The following is a 17,155-nucleotide window of genomic DNA, read 5'->3' as shown; positions in this document are numbered from 1 at the left end:
AACCGGCAGTGATTGTGTGTTCTGGCCTCATGTAAATACCACCGGCTACTCGGAGTACTAAAACGAACGGCTTTTTCTGTCTACGTGCAGGCAAAGTTGGACCTGTCGAATAAGCTTCCACCAATAGAAGGTGTTTATTTTTACTTCTACTTCTAGCTGTTTCTTTTCCGACGCACTCACTTGCTAATAAATAGATTAATCACTACAATTTCAGTTTTGGTTGAAGCCAAATTTATTGCACGCAAGCAATGGCTTGTGGCTGGAGATTGGGATGGTTACATTCATGTGTATTGCTACAAGGCAATGCAGCAACTAGCGCATTTCAAAGCACACTTAGACATACGGGACTTGGCAGTTCATCCAACTGAGCCATATGTGCTGTCAGCTTCTTTCGACGAGGGAAACGTCAAGTTGTGGGACTGGGAAAAGGGCTGGGAATGCACTCGAATATTTGAGTTTGCTGACTTTGACCATGTCTATGGACTCACCTTTTTAAACATAAAGGATACGGATACTTTTGCAGTTTATGGCAATGCTGGAATAAAGGTAGTATATCCAACAGACCAATACTTAAGTCAATCTGGTAGTATAGTCTATTGACGACCTATGGACCATACTTCTTCAGGTTTGTAGTCACCGGTCTGCTGGTTCTGCTGAATTCATATTGTCTGAATATAATGACCCAGCTATAAGTTGCTTCGATTACTTTGCTAATGGTGGCCATCATTATCTGATTATCGGTGGCATTGATGGGATTGTCAAGGTGTGACGTCTTCTCAGTAACCATGACGTGCAACATATGCGATGAAGCATTCAATTATAATCTTTTTCTTTTATTGAATCAGATTTGGGACTTGCACACAAAGAGTCTTGTTCAAACAGTTGAAGGCGTACATCTTGATTCAGTCCACGTAATCTATTGCCATCCCGAGCATCCAGTACTAGTTACAGGGTCACAAGATGGAACTGTTTGTCTGTGGAACCCAACTACGCTCAGGTAAAAGCACTTTACACTTTACTGCTCGTAGGACAGCTTACACATGACAGGCTGGGTATATCAGCGTTCGCTGAAATATATTGTCAATGAGACCAGAGAAAATATATGTGCCTGTAAAATAAAGCGCGGCAATGCTACAGACAGATGTATAATTGCTTCTTTTCTATTGATCATCCTGTTGGAGTATAGTGATTGTGGAATGCCCAAGGACATGCATAAAACTTTACATTCATTGACATCAAAAGATTCTGATGTGTTGCTTTCTTAAAAGCAGAGGTAAAACTTTAAAAAAAAAAAGATTGTGATGTACCGTATCACATTTCACATTCTTTATATAATGAAAACAGAGTTCTGGCTCTTTTTACTATTTGTATCACATTTACAGCCGTAGCATACATCTTGATCATTGTTACATTTTTTTATTTTGTGAATTACATTGATCATTGTTACATAATTTTCCCAAAAATGATAAAAAGGAATCAACTGACACAAATATATACTGTTTTTTACTATCATGTTTCTGCTAATTTACTATCATTGTTTGTCCACTTTCACTTAATACTATTTGAGTTGGAAAATGAGTTTTGTTGATTTCCACAAGGACAGTATGAGCCTAACTCAACTGGTTGGGTGGGAGGTGTGGTCGTGCACCCAACCACCGAGGTTCAAGTCCTATCTCGGCTTGAATTTGGGTGCCTATTTCTGCTTATTTCTCTTTTTAATAATAATGAAAAACCACCTACTTCCTCCTAGGTTGGATCTCTTTTTTTAATCTTTTTAAATTATAATATGTACTACACACATTTCAATGATTGTCTCCTTATATAACAAATGCCTTGTGCTCTACCAGGCCTGAGAGAACGTTTAACTTTGGCCTCGGAGGACTTAGTGATGTAAAACTATGTATGGATAGCTCAAGAAGGTATGCTGGAAAACAATCCCCTGTTCTGTGGTTCAACTGTCATGAGCATTATAGACACAACCCATAAAGTATGGAAGCTTAAATAATTACTACCTTCATCCCAGAAAATTTAACGTTATAGTTTTGTCAAAGTCAAACTATCTTGTGTTTAACTAAGCTTGTAAAAAATAACAATTTTATATTACCAAATGAAGTATCATTAGATCCTTGGTTATGGTTATGGTTATGGAAACCTCTTATCACTACCCTATGTCAATTACCTTCTCAACCTCTACCCCAAAAGGTCAAGTGTTCAGGTTTGAAAACTTTTGGCTGCAACAACCAGGCTTTCAAGATCTCCTTCAGAAGGAATGGACAAATGATCAACATCATGGTGATTGTACAAAAACCATCACTTCCAAATTCAAAGCCCTGAGAAAAGCTTTGAAAGCTTGGCATTCAAATCTGTCAAGCCTGAAAGCAAATATAGCTAATGTAAAGCTAGTTTCAGAGTTTCTGGAGACAATAGAAGATTTTAGGGACCTTAATCTGGAGGAATGGAACTTTAGAGAGATATTTAGAACAAAACAATTTCACACTCTTGGAACAACAAAGAACATAATGGAGACAAAGGGGCTCCCTGAAATGGGTTAAGCTTGGTGATGCAGGCACAAAATTTTCCAAGCAAATGCAACAAATAGACATAGAAAAAACTTCATTACTAGATTGGCTTCTGACCCTAGCACCATTCTTCAACCCACTCAGAGAAGGAGCAACTTCTTTGGCAAGCTCTCAAATCAAGGCTTGGAACTTCTGAAATTAATGAGATGCAATTCAATTTGCAAGCTCTAATCCAACCCACTGATCATCTCCACTTTATAGAGGAAGAATTTACATAAGAAGAAATTGACAATGTGGTCAAATCCTTACCTAATGATAACTCATTTGGCCCAGATGGTTTTGCAAATGAATTTCTAAAAAAAATGTTGGCCCACCATTAATGCTGATTTCCATGATCTATGTAGGGCTTTTCATCAAAATAATCTCTGCCAACAGAGCATTAACTCCTCTTACATCACCTTGATCCCAAAGGTGGATACCCGCTTGACAGTTTCAGATTTCAAACCCATCTCCCTCCTAAACACTTCTATGAAATTGATTACAAAACTCCTGGCAAATAGGTTGCAAGGAATAATCAAGGGCCTTATCCATAAAAATCAATATGGCTTCATCAAAAGCAGGACAATCTAGGACTATCTTACATGGTCTTTTGAGTATCTACATTTGTGTCATCACTCCAAAAAAGAGATGGTGATCCTCAAACTTGACTTTGGAAAGGCTTTCAACAAAATTGAATATCAAACAATCATAAATCTTCTGGAAGCCAGAGGCTTTGGTAGGGTCTGACTTGCCTAGATCAGAAATATTCTTTATTCTGGCACATCAAAGGTTCTCCTCAATGATGTACGTGGGAAAACTATCCATTGTAGAAGAGGTGTTAGACAACAGGGACCCTCTCTCCCCCCTACTTTTTGTTCTTGCAAAGACCTACTTCAATCCCTCCTAAACAAAGCTACAGAAATTGGCCTTTTAAAGCTACCCATCCCTCTCCTCTCTTCCCCACATTTTCCCATCTTTCAATATGAAGATGACACTCTGATCATTTTGGAAGGAGAAACCAAGCAACTCTTCTTGGAATCTGCCCTATACATTTTTGCGGAATGAACTGGACTTAAGGTCAACTACAGAAAATCTAGGATGTTCCCAATCAACTTGACAGAAGAAAAATTAAATCACCTTGCAAGCACTTTTGCTTGTGAGATTGGGTCCTTGCCTTTTACTTACCTAGGCCTCCCCCTTGGCCTTACCAAACCCAGAGTTGAGGAATTTGTCCGTTTAGTAACCAAATGTGAGAGGAGACTGGCTAGCACTTCTGCTTTTGTCTCCCAGGCTGGAAGACTTGAAATCACTAATGCAGTCATATATGCCCTCCCAACTTTCTACCTTTGCTCCCTCTGACACTGTTTATGGAAAGTTGCTGACTTGAACTCAAAAAAAGCACCAAAGGCAGCTTCGGACTTAGTTTGCTTACCCAAAAATGAAGGGGGGCTTGGAGTTCTGAATTTGAAAAAAAACACAATGAAGCTCTGATGATGAAGAATTGGAACAAGTTCTTTAATCAGCAGGACATCCCTTGGGTCTCTATTGTCTAGGAAAAACATTATCCAAATGGAAAGCTTCCCAAGCATAAAAAAAGGATCCTTTTGGTGGAGAGAAAATCTAAAACTCCTGGAATCCTTTAAACCTTTAGCCATGAATCAAATCCAAAAAGGACAAACTTGCCTCTTTTGGCAGGATAATACTGGACGCAACAACCCCTCAAAGATGAATTTCTAGAACTTTACTCCTTTGGTAAGACAAGAAACATCTCAGTGCATAGCTTCTATGCCAAAGACCCCATAACAAGTGAATTCAACTTGCCCCTGTCTGCATAGGCATTACATGTGGGGACAAGACTTCTCATCAGCAAGAGCGTATGCAAATCTCATCGGGCACAGACAAATTCATGAAGGATTCATTTGGCTTTGGAGAAGCTTTTGCCAGCCTAAACACAAGGTTTTTTTTTCTGGCTCCACATTAGGGATAGATTGAGCACAAGAAATATCCTCAAAAGAAAAAACATGTAGTTGGAATCCTACAATTGTGTGCTCTGTTAGGTCAATTCGGAGGAAACAATGTAACATTTGTTTCTAGAGTGCCCTTTTGCCAAAAGTTGCTGGAGACTGCTTAACATTAACTTCAGCCATGATTCAATATTCCCGGAAGCACTGCTACAAATCAAGGCACAATCACACCCACAAATTTTCATGTTAATAGCCATCCTAATGTGCTGGGCAATATGGACAGCGAGGGATGATCTCATCTTCAAAAACATACTGACAACAGTTAATGCAGCCAAGGAAACTTTCTTTAAGGAGCTAAAGCTACTAACGGCAAGAGGAAAAACCAAGGACTCAGGCATTTTTGGTCTATAGATTCAAAATTTGTTGTAATTTCTCTTTTATCTCTTATTTTCTTTCAGTCTTTCTTTTTTCTATTTCGTGCTGTACTTTAAATCCAACTCTTATTTCTAATAAGCTTCCTGTAGGGGTGCAAACCCCTCCAGTTTCATAAAAACATACGTCTAAAAGCAGATCAGAGCATCTAGAGGGAGGGCTAGTTAGCCAATCTATCTCATGTTGTTCTTTTATCCATTCCCCAACCAATCTACCACAACATCTTTAGTATCAGAGACTTCGATCCTCGGTCCTGTGCCAGATCGCTCTCATTGCCGTCCTTCTGCTCTGCTAGCAACCACTGCCTTCAATGGGTGATTTCATCACCATCTCTGAGGGCCTCGACCACATCTCTGCAGGGTATGATCGCCTTTCCACGTGGATTGGTCGTCTCTAAAAGACCTTCTTCCAACTCGGCGATCTAATGAAGACTCGACCGCCACCATTATCAGCACCAACCATGGTGACGCACTAGGTTGTTCCAACTCTGGCCTTGATGTACGGTCCACCAAAGCGCGCGTCCTTCTCAGTCTTGGCCGCAACGTCTACCACACTGCCATTGTCTTCTCCATCAGCAGCCTCGCCAACAGCCACTCTCCGTCTATTGTGGCGGCATCCACATTGTCTTTGCAGTTCCCAGATGTGCCAGCATCTCTGCCATCACCGCAACGTTTGTCAGCTGTGGACATGCCCGCCCCATCAGTATTGGCAACCTCTATATTACAATGGTCGGTTATAACAGGCAACATTGTGCCCACTTTTTTTTTGAAATGTTAGCAGGGGAGGCCCCTACCTAATAATTTTTATACAAATATACTAGTGTAAAGTATATATGCAAAACTTTAAATAACATGTAGTACACTAGTACTTTATAAGACAAATTTAGTTATATTTTTTATAAAAGTCAAATTAACATATTCACCAACATATATATATATATATATACATATTTATTTATTTATTGAGCGTATTCACCAATATATATTAATGTACTACTACATAGTTTATTTATTAAACATATGCTGATTGAAGGGACCGCGACGCCTAAGAGGGGGGTGAATTAGGCAACTTAAAATTCTAACTCCAAAACTATGGCCTCTTTTTCTAACTCTGGCAAAACCTATGCCAAAGATGAACTATCTCAATCTGCAACTACGGTTTTGCTAGTGAGTTGCTATCTCTACCACAAACGTAGTAAAGTAATCAATGTAAATGCGGAAGCTAAAGAGCAAGGTAGAGATATGCAAACTCCCGTCGACGACTCTGGTATTTTTACCGAGGTATCGAGAAGCGCGCAAGCTTCCCCCTAGTTCTCGTTGGAGCCCCTCGCAAGGAATCCCTCGCAAGGGCCAAGCTCCCGGTCGGGTAACTCCGTGGATAGTCTCGGGCCTTCCCCATGCGCAAGTGGATCTCCGACGTGCCTTCCGGTAAGCCTCTCCTGGATGCTCCCCGCCGTCTTCACTATCAAGCTTTCGGCCGAAACGCCGCGGGCCATGTTCCCTTCGGTACACGGTGGCGGCCACACCACAAACGCGGCTGGTGTGATCTCGCAAGACTTCAAGCCCCTCCGATGTACAACAATGGTGCTCGTAAGCACCGAGTGGTAAGAGGTGTGCAAACCTCACTAAACACTAGGCCTAAACCTAGAGCAAGCGCATGAGCGGTGGTCTAATCAACCTAAGCACTTCGCAAAGCACCTACGCTAATCACCTAATGAATCACTAAGCTCTATGCAAGTGGAGATCACTAAAATGGTGTATCAACACCCTTGGTATGTTTCCTCGGCTCCACACTTGTCATTTGGTCGGTTGGGGTTGTATTTATAAGCCCCACTGAGAAAGTAGCCGTTGGGAACGAAATCCCGCTTTTCTGCTACTGACCGGACGCTGAAATCGTCCTGACCGGACGCGTCCGGTCGCAGTTTCGTGCGCCTGGAACCTCTCTATACTCGATCGGACGCTGATGTCCTGCGTCCGGTTGGTTGCCGCCAGCGTCCGATCGCCTGTCTGTCGAGCCACCAGTCCAGCGTCCGGTCGCCTCTGCGAGCTCGTTTCTTCGCGATCTTGCGTACGGCTTGGTTCCTATCTTCATGCTTGGACTTTGCTTAATATCTTGGGTCTTCTCTTGTGCTTCTGAGGTCTTGCTTGAGGTGTTTGATCATCGGATCATCACGTCGCCTTCGTCCAAGTCACGTCTTGCACCCTATTGAACTACAAAACAAACACTTGCAAATTCATTAGTCCAATTTGGTTTGTGTTGGTCATCAAACACCAAAATCCAAAGTAAATGGGCCTAGGGTCCATTTTCCTTACAATCTCCCCCTTTTTGGTGATCGATGACAACACGACCAAAGCAAGCAAATAATAAAAATTTTGGAATTTAAAAACTATCTACTTGCTAGGATGCAATGCAAGGGGCAAGGTTATATGATGCTAAGAGATACTACTTGAAAGACTATTATACCAATTGAAGACCTAATTTGCCCTTGCAAATGTCCCCATGTGGCATTATGGATTAGAGTCTTGCTTCCTATAAATTCTCCCCATTACTTAGACTAATCCATAATCCACTATCCTCCCTTTCTTGAACCATTCTTACAAATTAATGCTTGCTTTTGGTCCTCTAAATTCTCCCCCTTTAGAATCAATCACCGAAAAGGAAGACATTAGTAGCACATGGGAGGGTCAAGCTTTGTGATCCTTTGTATGTAGAATTGAATAGATCACAAGATTTGACTCTCACATTATATAGACTAAGCTCCCCCTAAATATATGCATACATATGATGGAAGACAAAGCATATGCATAATTTGCAAATTATTGCATAAAGGAGTTTAATCTATATAATGCATGGAGAAAGCATATAAATATCAAAATAAAGTCAACATGATGATACCAAATGAAGAATGATGCTTATCTCCGGGGACTCCATTTTTCTTGCAATGAGACTATTATACACATGATAAACTTGAAAAGGTGTTAGTCTCAAAGCATCCATCTTGTAGATGATCCTCTCCCTAAATTTGTGCATGCAAGCGTGGAATACTTGTAGTACTCATGCACAATTGATTTTGGAATCAAAATACCACTTGAAAGATGATATTTGGGAGAAATTATCTACAATTTGGACTTTGGCACATATTTAATGAACAATTGTAAGACAAGCTATGTGTCTTGCTTCTAAACAATTTTAAACCATGTAGGTTTGCTCCAAGGGTTAAAAAAATGAAACCGAGCAATCCTACCATAAGATATACCTATTGTTTGCATGGCAAATGATTTAAACATGTAACTGCAAACATAGGCATTATAAGTAACTAGATGCTTAAAAAAGATACCAATTGAAAAATAATATCAATTGAAAACAATACTATTTGAAGAAAATACTAATTGAAAGCAATAACATCTAGTTACCTAACATGGGAAGGGGAATTTGGGTCCATAGTATACACTAACCCACTTGGCAATGATTTTGTTCAATATGATGCACCCCATGAAATGCACCCATACTTTGCCAAGTCTCCAAATTCCCCGAAGTCCGACGGACTTCTTACTTCCCTTTCGGTATTCAAACCTTCTTGGTGCTCTTCATGTTTGAAATGATTTCCTTTGGCACCCAAAAGCGTTTGACCCCATTGTTGGCTTGCTTGTTCACCTTGATGGCCACCACCTTGTCATTTTTCTTCTTCTTCAAGAGATAAGGTGTGGAGGCCTTCTTGTCCACCTTGCTGGTGTAGGTGTTGGAGATCTTGCTTGTTTGCTTCTTCTCTTTCTTCTTTGCTCCTCCTCCATTCTTCACCTTGCACTCAAAGGACTTGTGGCTTTCTTTGTGGCACAAGTAGCAAACCACGGTTTGTCCTTCATCAAGCTTCTTCACTCCCTTGACGGTGTTATCTTGATGAAGTTGGGTTTGCTTTGCCTTGCCGTTTACTTGGGTCAAGTCCTTGGTGAGGCGAGCTACTTCTTGCTTGAGTTGCTTATTTTCCTTTTCAACTTCTTGTGTGCATGTATCTACAGCAATTTTCTCAACACAAGCTTGGTTGCACAAAGGTGAGTCTAAACATAAATCATTACAAGAAGTAGATGCATCTTTTTTAGATATAGAGTTATTTCTTTTAGATGCTTTGGTGGAGGTTATATTGACGGCCTCAAAATTAGCAACTTTATTGGTTAGCTCATCACAATGTTTGCACATAATTTCTATTTTAGCAAGCAAACTTTGATAATCATTTTGTGAGCTAGCTAACTTTTCTTTTAATTTTTCATTTTTCTTTATAAGTTGCTTATCATTAATTGTGCATTCATTTGTTGTTGCACTAGCCTCAAGTTGCTCAATTTTAGTAGATAGTTCAACATTTAGATTTGTAAAGTTCTCATATTATTCAAGCAAATTCTTGTATGCTTCTTGTGAACTGTCTAGCTCTTCTTTTAAATTTTTGAGCTTCTTTTGTTGACTAGTGCAAACTTTAGCATATTTAAGATTTTGTTGCACAATTGTATTATAAGAAGGCAAATCATCATCACTATCACTCTCACTAGAGGATGAGCTTTCGTTACCTCGTGCCATAAGGCACACACGAGAAGAGCTTGATGATGAGTGCTTGCGCCCTCGCCTCTTGTGATGGTCTTCTTCACTTGAAGAATCATCCCATGACTTTATTGATGTGAGGGCTTTGTTCTTGCACGCTTTCTTCTTTGTCTTGGGTGTGGGCTTGTTTGGACAAACTTCCACAAAGTGCCCCACCTCGCCGTATCCATAGCATCCTCTCTTTCTTTGCTCGTTTCTTTGATTAGTGAAAACGAGGTCTTGTATTTGGATGGGCACACCCTTGACATTGAGCCTTAGGATCATCTTCTCCACCTTGTTGATAAGTTTGAGTGATTCTTCATCAAGGTCGGAGGTGGAGGAGGAAGATTGATCATCATCACTTGATTCTTCTTCATCATCATCATCATCCTCATTATCTTCTTCTTCACTTGAGGAGCTTGAACTTGAGCTTGACTCAACTTTCTTGCCCTTCATCTTCTTTTTCTCGCTACATGCAAGAGCTTTGCCTTTGTTCGATGAAGAGGCTTCTTCTTGACCCATCTTGCGTGACATTTTAAATGCCACTATCTTGCCAATGACAATGCCCGGGGTCATGGTGCTCAAGTCCTCCATATTGTGAAGGATGGTGATGATGCTTAAATATTTCTTTTGTGGTAGCACGGAGATGATCTTCCTCATGATGTCCGCATCATCTAGCTTTAATAATCCTATTGAATGGAGCTCATTGATAATTAGATTTAAATGAGAATACATATCACGAACAAGCTCATCATCATTCATAGCAAAGGAATCATAATTTTGCTTAGCTAGACAATGTTTTTGCTCACGGACATTACTTGTGCCGTCATGAAGCTCTTGGAGTTTTAACCAAATTTCATGTGCCGTACTTAAAGTAAATACTTGGTTAAACACATTCATGCTAAAAGATTCGAACAAGCAATTTTTTGCTCTAGCATTGAAATGCAATTCTTTTTCATCACTCTTTGTGGGGTTTTCGGGATTCTTAATGGGTTTCATCCCATCACGAGTGACTCTCCATACACCTAAATCAACCGCCTCAAGATGGCAAGCCATTCTAGCCTTATAATAAAGGAAGTTAGTGCCGTCAAATTGTGGAGGCCTAGCGGTATCCATTCCAACCACTCTAAGATGCGTCGTCTCAACGGCGGTTAAGCCAAGGGTCCAAAATGAGCCAACCGGCTCTGATACCAATTGAAGGGACCGCGACGCCTAAGAGGGGGGGGGGGTGAATTAGGCAACTTAAAATTCTAACTCCAAAACTATGGCCTCTTTTTCTAACTCTAGCAAAACCTATGCAAAAGATGAACTGTCTCAATGTGCAACTACGGTTTTGCTAGTGAGTTGCTATCTCTACCACAAACGTAGTAAAGTAATCAATATAAATGCGGAAGCTAAAGAGCAAGGTAGAGATATGCAAACTCCCGTCGACGACTCCGGTATTTTTACCGAGGTATCGAGAAGCGCGCAAGCTTCCCCCTAGTCCTCGTTGGAGCCCCTCGCAAGGAATCCCTCGCAAGGGCCAAGCTCCTAGTCAGGTAACTCCGTGGATAGCCTTGGGCCTTCCCCACGCGCGAGTGGGTCTCCGACGTGCCTTCCGGCAAGCCTCTCCCGGAAGGTCCCCGCCGTCTTCACTATCAAGCTTCCGGCCGAAACGCCGCGGGCCTTGTTCCCTCCGGTACACGGTGGCGGCCACACTACAAACGCGGTTGGTGTGATCTCGTAAGACTTCAAGCCCCTCCGATGTACAACAATGGTGCTCGCAAGCACCGAGTGGTAAGAGGTGTGCAAACCTCACTAAACACTAGGCCTAAACCTAGAGCAAGCGCATGAGCGGTGGTCTAATCAACCTAAGCACTTCGCAAAGCACCTACACTAATCACCTAATGAATCACTAAGCTCTATGCAAGTGGAGATCACTAAAATGGTGTATCAACACCCTTGGTATATTTCCTCAGCTCCACACTTGTCATTTGGTCGGTTGGGGGTTGTATTTATAAGCCCCACTGAGAAAGTAGCCATTGGGAACGAAATCCCGCTTTTCTGCTACTAACCGGACGCTGAAATCGTCCTGACCGGACGCGTCCGGTCGTCCCGACCGTTGCAGCCGCGAACTACCGATCGGACGCTACTAGCGTCCGGTCGTAGTTTCACGCACCTGGAACCTCTCTGTACTTGATCGAACGCTGATGTCCTGCGTCCGGTCGGTTGCCGCCAGCGTTCGGTCGCCTGTCTGCCGAGCCACCAGTCCAGCGTCCGGTCCAGCGTCCGGTCACCTCTGTGAGCTCGTTTCTTCGCGATCTTGCGTACGGCTTGCTTCCTATCTTCGTGCTTGGACTTTGCTTAATATCTTGGGTCTTCTCTTGTGCTTCTAAGGTCTTGCTTGAGGTGTTTGATCATCGGATCATCACGTCGCCTTCGTCCAAGTCACGTCTTGCACCCTATTGAACTATAAAACAAACACTTGTAAATTCATTAGTCCAATTTGGTTGTGTTGGTCATCAAACACCAAAATCCTAAGTAAATGGGCCTAAGGTCCATTTTCCTTACACTGATTGCATGCAACCTGAAATGGCATTTTTTTACTAGAGAGGGAGTGTTATCATCTAGGTTTGTTATGTGACGATATAAGCCAAGTGGTTGTATAGAATCAAATTGCACAAATTAAGTATGCACTTTTTGTCTTGACAGCATGTTGGCTATGATAACGAGTGCCAACTGCACTTTTTTCGAGCTTTCTTCAATATTGACATAATCTTATTTGTCATGGTCTCCTGAGTTGTTTAAGATCCAACTTCATATCAAGCTTAACGAGCTGAGACGGAGTCGGAAGTCACTCAAAATCAACTCATTTTTATTTTACAAGAAAAATGAGTTCAATCGGAGCATTTTTGGAACGAGCCACCGAGCCAGCTCAACGAGCTTTTTGTCTGGCTTTAACCTCTATGCTCACACCTCTTTATTTAGATTGTGCTCTTTGATCACATGTAAAACTTCTAATCGGCAACATCTTAATCAGTTACAGGGTAGTGATTGCACACTGGAACGGATTGGCAATGATAGAAATCGACCAAAATGATCTAGTTGTTGTGAACACTGGCAGCAGCAGTGAAGAAAATGATTTAGTTGGCTCAAGAAAAAGAAAACTATCGGAGCCAGACCAGTCGGAGATAGAAAATGAAGAAAATGATTTTGTTGTCGATGTCATGGACACTGGTAATGGCGCAGAGCAGACGCAGGGCAATGGGTCAACGGATGAAGAGGTAGCTGCATGCACACATGTCAACACATCTTTTTCATGTGGGTGCATGATACTGTATATGTTTCTGATGTCCTGTATCCTTACCGATCTTTTTTTTTTGTCCCTTCTTTGTAGATACATTCTGTCTCCAGTAACCTGCTCGACGTTTACCCTGGGAAGCTTCAGCTACCATTTAAGCCCAATAAGCTGACCTCTTGTTCAGTAAAGCTGAGAAACACGACGGATGACCACATTGCTGTCAGGCTTCTGACGAAGTGCCCGAAGAGATACATGGCAAAGATGCCACTTTGTTGCATTGTGCCGCCAAATTGCATGTACACATTCATAGTGACAGGTAGCGATCAGAAGAAGAGACCCCTGCTGAGCAGGGACGAGTTTCTCACCCTAGAAAGCACCATTTGCTTGAAAGAAGATATTGTTGGGCTGCAGAATGCTAATGTAGACTCAGCGGCCATGGAGTTTACCAACTTCTTTAAAGAAGCCAAAGAGATGGCAGCTGATAAGCAGGTGCATGAGCTAAAGTTAAGTGTTGTTTCTGACCCACTAAAAGAGACAACCTCTGTTCAGGTAAACACTTCCACTATTTATGTAGTACTTCCTCTGCCCAAAATTATAAGATGTTTTGGCATTTATAGATTCATAACTTTTACTATGTATCTAGACATAATATATATCTACGTGTATAGCAAAAGCTATGAATCTAGAAAAGCCAAAACATCTTATAATTTGGAACGGAGGGAGTATATATATGTTAGACTTAAGCACCTAATACATGTATTCGTATTGTATTCCTTTTTTATCTTTTAATGGTGGTGAACTGGTGATGTGGTAGCAGCAACAGTCAGAAGTTGAGGTAATTTGCCTCCATTTGTTTCAACCATTGCCTCTTTGTTACAGCTGTTGACATTTTTCACCAATTAATGTTGCTCTATGTTTCGGTTGAATCAGGTCGTATCCAATAGGAAGTTTTCACATGTGCTGTCTGTGGACGTGCATCCGACGGAACCATGGTTACCTCCTGTCTTACAACATAGCGACCGAGATGATTTATTAAGTCTTTTTTACTTAACATTTCCTTTGTGCATGCAAGATTCTGACGACCAATCAAGCCGGAGAGGTTCTCATTTGGGACTACAAAGCGCAGGTAAGCAGTAGGTTGCTGCTCGATCTCATCTGCTCATCTCTACAATGGTGGCAAGTTCTGTTGCTTTGTAAATTTTCAATTGGTTACATTGAATATGCTCATTTATGTGCAGGCCATAGCTATATCCTTTGACTTCACAGAGAAACAAGGTATCCTTTATGACATTACTATTTCCATTTATACTTTTTCTTTTTTTTAAAAAAAAGAGAGAAGAAACATGATTCTCTCGTGAAATAAGAAAACATTTAAGTTCCGTTTACTCCATGACAAATAACACATATGCATAATATTATTTCATTCCAAATACAGTTTACTCTGCTAAATTCATTGTGGGAGAGGAATGGATTGTCGCTGGTGATGGCTACGGGACTATCTATGTATACAGTTACCAAACAGAGGAGGAAGTTACAAACATCGATGCTCACGATAGTGACATCACGTCTTTGGCTGTGCATCCCACTGATCCTCTTGTGCTCTCGTCATCCGAGGATCGCCTGATAAAGCTCTGGGACTGGAAGAAGAACTGGGAGTGTACTTGAACATTTGAGGGACACTCCGACAGAGTAACACATGTAAATTTTAACCCAATAGGCACCAGCAGTTTTGCATCTGCTTCCTTGGATAACACAATCAAGGTTTGATTTCGATTTTGATCTTATCTACAAAAAAAGGTTTTCCTGCATAATCAGTGACTATGCACAAAACAAATATTACTAATTCAATCCTTGGAGAGTTCAACAGATTGTTCTATGCTTTGCTTTGCAGGTTTGGAACATTTCTTCTCCTGAGAGCATCATTACGACGCTGTCTGATCACCCGGATGGCCTGGTTTGTATTCACAGTTACAGAAGTGATATGAAGCAGTATTTGATTGCTGGATCTTGTGATGGGACTGCACAAGTATACCATCTTTACTGAAGAATACACTCACTGTGTTGTTTAGCATAAAAAGTACTACAGTACTTCATTGACATCATCTTTGCTAATTAGATCTGGGACATGGAGACGAGAAGACTTGTTCAGACACTCAAAGGGCATGCACGTCATATTAGTTGTGTCTACCATCACCCAGAACTTCCAGTAGTAATCACAGGTTCACATGATGGGACTGTTCGTTTATGGAACTCCACTACCTACAGGTACATTGAAATACTTGTTTTTCTGTAATTTTATTGGAGGGTTCTAGGAAGACGCTTCAGCAATACTTCCGCTGTGTACATGTTGTTTAGGTGCTTAGTTCATAATATGTAGTTCTAAGTAGTTAGTGAAAGGTTGGAAGTTTTTTCTTACAGTTTTAGTAGTTTCACTTGTGAGATGACAGGCGACAGACCAAAGAACATGCAAAAATTAACTTCTTATGATAGACAAATTGATACAAAGTAAAATATTATGTGTTATCTAGATAAATAAAATTTCGTAAACCATGGGTCTTAATATGGTGCATATAGTTGGTATTAACCTTGGTGTAGTTGGTATTAACAATCCCAAAGTTGCAAGTTAATTTTTGTAGTTTTCATAACAGCTATCTTTTTAATCTTGCAGGCTCGAAAGTATAGTTGGTATTAACCTTGGTGTAGTTCATGCTCTTGGATATATCAAAGACTTAAGAAGGTAATGGATTGTTTTAGTTTCTTTTATATTACTATGTATCACCAATTGAAAAGAAAAATATAATTTAATGCTTTCTACATTTATGCATTGCTTCAACAACTTCATATTGTAGTATGCTTGACACCTCATTAAAATCAATACATATATTTGTAACATTTTGATAGAAACATTCGCAAGGTATGAATGGCTAGGATTACAATCATTAATTAATATGCTTTGATGTATCATTTTTTCAAAGAGAGTACCTATAAACTAAAACTTTCAATCATATTTTTGAAGGAACCATGAAATGATAATGTTCTAACCCACAACACTCCTTACAGTTAAAACCGGCCACTGAACTAATAAACAAGAAAAATTGTCAATTTTTTTGCAAAGTTGTATGTTTGTACTCCTTTTTATTAGACAAATTTGGCGAAGATTCTAATGTGAAATCATACGTGCGCCCAGTTAAAGTCCTAGACTCTATAGTAGCACTTACCTTCCTAGGAATTTTAATTCCATGTTGGATGCATTTGTATGCATATAGCATTCTTTGTGTTAAAGCATCTGACTTATTTTTTTTCTAAGAAAATAAAAAAAAATTGAATATTAAATTGACTTTGTTTTTAGCTAGAAACTATCCAAGAAGAATGAACTATTTGCACCAAAAGTTTAGGTTCTAAAAAGAGGTTGAGATAGCCATTGCAAAACGATTGCCAACACATAGCCTTAGCCTGTTAATCTAATTTTGTGTAACACCATACATCTAAAGTTTGCTCTGAGGCTAGCCCTGCATATGTATAGCATTCCTCTTATAGTGTCATCCTAACTTCATATAAAAGTATTAATTTTTGAATACGGTACATTTGTAACGACATCGATCATAAACCAGCTAGTACCTATTTAGACAACCAAATTACCACTATTCATCTCACCATACTAGAACATTTGTGCAATACATGCCAAGACTAGAGCATTAATAGTCTACATACACAGTATGTTTGTTAGTTGTTTAACTTTTAATTGGTTCTAAGATTGTTTGGAACTTGTAATACCGTCGTATACTCCAATTTATCATGAATATTTGGCTAGCATAATGTTCATCTAATGGAGCATATATTAACTGTGTGTAGGATTGCGATCGGTTGTCACCAAGGAATAGCCATCATGGGAGTGAACTACAGTTAAGACCATTATGTGTGCAGAACGCGACAGAGATAATAACTATTGTGACGCAAACACTATTAGTTTTATTAGTGTTTGTTGCGAGAAAATACTTATGGCGTGACAATAAATGTATAACATAATTTTATTTGAGTGGACATAATTTTATTTGAGTGGTGGATGTGGTCTTCATCTTTCTTTTGATTTTTTGTGTGGTTAAAGAGGGTATCGATCTCTAGTGTTATAGTAAGTAGAGTTTTTTTTCCCACCACGCATTCTGCACATTGAACCAGCGAAAACCTGGCCAAGAAAACTATGTGCCTTGTCCTCGAACTAGATTCTAGACATTTGAGCTGGCTGTGAACAGCTATGTCTGAATTGGAGCTGGCCGCATGGCCGCTCAATGATCACTCGATAGTGGAAAAAAGTAAAAACAATATAAGACGACATCGCCATGTCTAAATTGAAGCTG

The 17,155-nt window shown here is 40.3% G+C and overlaps 1 protein-coding gene across 1 annotated transcript; it reads left to right on the top strand.

Annotated features, from left to right (window-relative positions):
• The first annotated feature begins 303 nt into the window (after positions 1-303).
• LOC136488750 (uncharacterized) lies at positions 304-16,875 on the top strand. Its single transcript, XM_066485576.1, has 15 exons — positions 304-546; positions 626-763; positions 846-997; positions 1,848-1,919; positions 12,540-12,783; positions 12,897-13,349; positions 13,615-13,635; positions 13,731-13,793; positions 13,873-13,926; positions 14,039-14,075; positions 14,236-14,561; positions 14,692-14,826; positions 14,917-15,065; positions 15,469-15,537; positions 16,653-16,875. Exons 1-11 carry the CDS (start codon positions 304-306, stop codon positions 14,463-14,465), a joined length of 1,707 nt encoding a protein of 568 aa, XP_066341673.1. The 3' UTR covers positions 14,466-14,561; positions 14,692-14,826; positions 14,917-15,065; positions 15,469-15,537; positions 16,653-16,875.
• The last annotated feature ends 280 nt before the right edge of the window (positions 16,876-17,155 follow it).

This window comes from Miscanthus floridulus, chromosome 10, assembly GCF_019320115.1.
Source record: "Miscanthus floridulus cultivar M001 chromosome 10, ASM1932011v1, whole genome shotgun sequence".
Taxonomy (NCBI): domain Eukaryota; kingdom Viridiplantae; phylum Streptophyta; class Magnoliopsida; order Poales; family Poaceae; genus Miscanthus; species Miscanthus floridulus.
The sequence above is the reverse complement of the archived record's forward strand: the minus strand, read 5'-3'. Positions and strand labels throughout refer to the sequence as shown.

Coding starts and splice junctions, on each gene's coding strand:
- LOC136488750 (XM_066485576.1), top strand. CDS start 304: ATGCAGCAACTAGCGCATTTCAAAGCACACTTAGACATACGGGACTTG. Junction 1,920..12,539: donor TGTATGGATAGCTCAAGAAG/GTATGCTGGAAA, acceptor CATCTTAATCAG/TTACAGGGTAGTGATTGCAC. Junction 14,076..14,235: donor TGACTTCACAGAGAAACAAG/GTATCCTTTATG, acceptor TTCCAAATACAG/TTTACTCTGCTAAATTCATT.